General features: G+C 42.8%; 1 protein-coding gene across 1 annotated transcript in view; it reads left to right on the forward strand.

Moving 5' to 3' along the window:
- The window catches only part of Prdx1 (peroxiredoxin 1), a 10,855-nt gene extending 7,564 nt beyond the window's left edge, over nt 1–3,291 (forward strand). The window contains exons 5-6 of the mRNA XM_005371508.3: nt 551–681; nt 2,954–3,291. Coding sequence (XP_005371565.2) covers nt 551–681; nt 2,954–3,039 — 217 coding nt within the window. The 3' untranslated portion in view covers nt 3,040–3,291. The remainder of the gene's footprint in view (nt 1–550; nt 682–2,953) is intronic.
- The last annotated feature ends 123 nt before the right edge of the window (nt 3,292–3,414 follow it).

Consider the following 3,414-nt stretch of genomic DNA (forward strand, 5'->3'; position numbering starts at 1 on the left):
TTTTTTTGGTAATTTATTTTTTAATGGGTTCTGGGGCTCAAATTCAGGTGCTCGTACTTTGAAGAGCCTCACTTTACTGAGTCTTCTTTCTCCGGCCTCTTTGTTTTTACTTTTGAGAGACTTGGTTATACTATATCTCAAGTTAGCCTGAGTTTGCTGTGTCATTCAGGTTGGCCTCGTTCTAGTGATCCTCTTTTCAGCCTCCTGGGTACTAGAATTTATAGGTATGTACTGCTTATACTGCTATGTCTAGCCTCCATGTTTTATTTTGGACATGTTGTCTGAGGATGATTTTGAATTCTGATCTGCTGTCTCCACTTTCCTTTTGTGCACTACTCTTTCTGGTTTATGTGGTCCTGGGATCAAACCCAGGGTTTCCTGTATTCACTGCTGACTGAGCTGTATCTATCTCATTGCATTGTTCAGTGTGGTCTCACTAATAGTAGGCTGGTGTAACTTTGTAGACCAGCCTATTTTCTTAGGACTTATAACAATGCAAAAATTTGACTTGTAATGCCTCTTTCTCAATCCTTCACTCTCTTCTACCCAGGGGCCTCTTTATTATTGATGATAAAGGTATCCTTCGACAGATCACTGTAAATGATCTTCCTGTTGGCCGCTCTGTGGACGAGACTCTGAGACTAGTTCAGGCCTTCCAGTTCACTGACAAACATGGTGAAGGTAAGTTATCTGCCCGCTAATGAGATAGCAGTATGGTCGGGTGCAAAGGCTATTGGGTAAAAGGGCAATTGTGTCTTTGCAAGAAATGAAAATCTGGATTAGAGTGGTCTGGGGGGTAGGGTAATAGACAAGCCTGGAGAAAAAACAAAGGCTTTTTGTTCAGTTTTCATATTCTCCACCTCTGATCTGCTAATTTGGAATCAATGACTGATGCAGATTTGAGGAGAATCTCACTGTTTTTTAGGTTTTTTGAGACAGGGTTTCTCTGTAGCTTTGGAGCCTGTCCTGGAACTAGCTCTTATAGACCAGGCTGGTCTCGAACTCAGAGATCCACCTGCCTCTGCCTCCCGAGTGCTGGGATTAAAGGCGTGCACAACACTGCCCGGCTGATCTCGCTGTTAATACCTGCACTCAGGAGACCAGTGGATCTCTGTAAGTTTGGTACCAGCCTGGTCTACCTAGTGAATTCCCTTCCTGTGTCAGCAAGGGACATTTTTGTTTGTTTTTTGAGACAGGGTTTTTTCCAGACTTTTTAAAAAAAGATGTATTGTTTATTAAAATTGTGTGTATGTGAGTGGGTAATGCTCTGTCACAGGACCACCACAAGACCACCACAGAGCCAGTATCCAATGGAAACACACTGGGGTTTGATTACAAGTTAGCTAACTCAGACCATAATCCTTCCCTCCAACAGAGCTGGTTTGGGAGAATGGGCCTAAGTCTTCAGGGTAAGGAGATTTTAAAGGAGAAAGCATCAAGCCTTTATGGATAAAAGTATCAATTTTTGAATTGTAGGTTGGGGTATAGGGGAATTTCAAAACAGCAGTTAATCAGACATTTGAAGAAAACAGATGTAAACAGATATTGTTTGGACACCCTGGTGGGGTCACGTACTTTGACCAGGGCTGGCACAGTTTCTTGGGAACGTTTATGACTTTGCTGGGCTGTATTTAATCCCCCCCCCCCAAAGTTGGATCCCCTCTAAAATGGAGTTCAGCCTGGTGGTGGTGGCATACTCCTTTAATTCCAGCACTCGGGAGGTAGAGGCAGGGGATCTCTGTGAGTTCAAGGCCAGCCTGGTCTACAAGAGCTAGTTACAGGATAGACTCAAAACTACAGAGAAACCCTGTCTCGAAAAACATAAATAAATAAAGAATAAATAAAATGGAATTTATTCTGCTTCAGTATGAGCATCTAGAGGGTGTCAAGCTATTTTAAGTTTGCTTTTTTTGTTTTTGTTGTTTTTTGAGGCAGGTATTCTCTGTGTAACAGTGCTGGCTTTCCTAGAACTCACTTTGTAGACCAGGCTTGCCTGAGATATGCTTGCCTCTGGAATTAATGTGCCATCACCAGCCAGCTTCTAATGTATTTTGAGACAGTTTCACTCTCATCAAGGCTAGCCTGGAATTTGGCCTAGACTGGCCTCCACTGTGGCAGTTACTTGAGTGCTGGCATTAATAGGCATGAGTCATTCTTTTCTTAAAGAAATATATTTTTCTTTTTTTTTTTTTAAAGATTTATTTATTATGTACATAGTGTTCAGCCTCCATGTATGCCCGCAGGCCAAAAGAGGGCACCAGATCTCATTACAGATGGTTATGAGCCACCATGTGATTGCTGGGAATTGAACTCAGGACCTCTGGAAGAGCAATCAGTGCTTTTAACCTCTGAGCCATCTTTCTAGCCCCCTGCATGTGTCATTCTTAGCTTTGTATTTGGTTTGGTTTTTTGATTATTTGGAAATAACACATCATGGACCCCAGTCCAACCCCCCTCCCCCCCCAAAAAAAAAGAAAAAAAAAACAGTCAAGTTTATTTTGTGTTGTCCATATACTCATTGGAGCATGCTCAAACTCCTAGTGGCCTGCCCCACCACCTTCCCCCATGGAAGGAAAAGTGTCTTTTTCCCATCTGCACCCCTGCCAGAAGCCATGTACTGTGGAGAACCATGAGGCAGCTGGTGAGGGATGGGGGCAACTCCTGTGCCCATGCCAACTAGGGGGCTACCTTGTCTGGAATGTACTATGTAGACCAGGTGGTCCTTAAGTTCCAGAGATCTGCTGCCTCTGCTTTTTCAATGTTGGAATAAAGAAATGTGCCACGAAAATTTGTAGTCTACTCTGGCCTTGAATTTATAATCCTCCTGCCTCCTTTTCTTCAGCGTATCTGCCAGTGTGTACCACCAATATGACAGCCCTTGGTTCAAGGAGAAAGAGATAGGAGATGTATACTACTGAGCAGGTTAATAATTAATCATACCTTTCTCTTGCAGTGTGCCCAGCCGGCTGGAAACCTGGCAGCGATACCATCAAGCCTGATGTCCAAAAGAGCAAAGAATATTTCTCTAAGCAGAAGTGAGCACTGGACCATTTTTCTGCCAGGCTCCATTGGGCAGCCAGAAGAAAATCTCTTGTACTCTATTCATGCTTAAAAACAAAACTTGGTGTCATCCAAGACATGCCTTTCCTACAGAGCTGGGGGTTGGGAGTTGGCCTTTCTTCCACTGTGGGGAATGGCCTGAGCTGTGTTGTGGGTAGACTATATGATAAACCTGTTGGAGAAATCAGCCTGTTCTTTTTGTAGTATCTATTAAACTTGAAAATGTGAGGACTTGGTGAGCTTCATTTAAGAGAAATTTATTTTATTTTTTTATGTGTAGGTGAACATACATGTGTGTGAGAATATGGAAGCCAAAGGTTGCTATTTACTGGGATTTTTTCCTCTCTTTTTTTT

Source organism: Microtus ochrogaster, unplaced genomic scaffold (genome assembly GCF_000317375.1).
Source record: "Microtus ochrogaster isolate Prairie Vole_2 unplaced genomic scaffold, MicOch1.0 UNK110, whole genome shotgun sequence".
NCBI lineage: Eukaryota > Metazoa > Chordata > Mammalia > Rodentia > Cricetidae > Microtus > Microtus ochrogaster.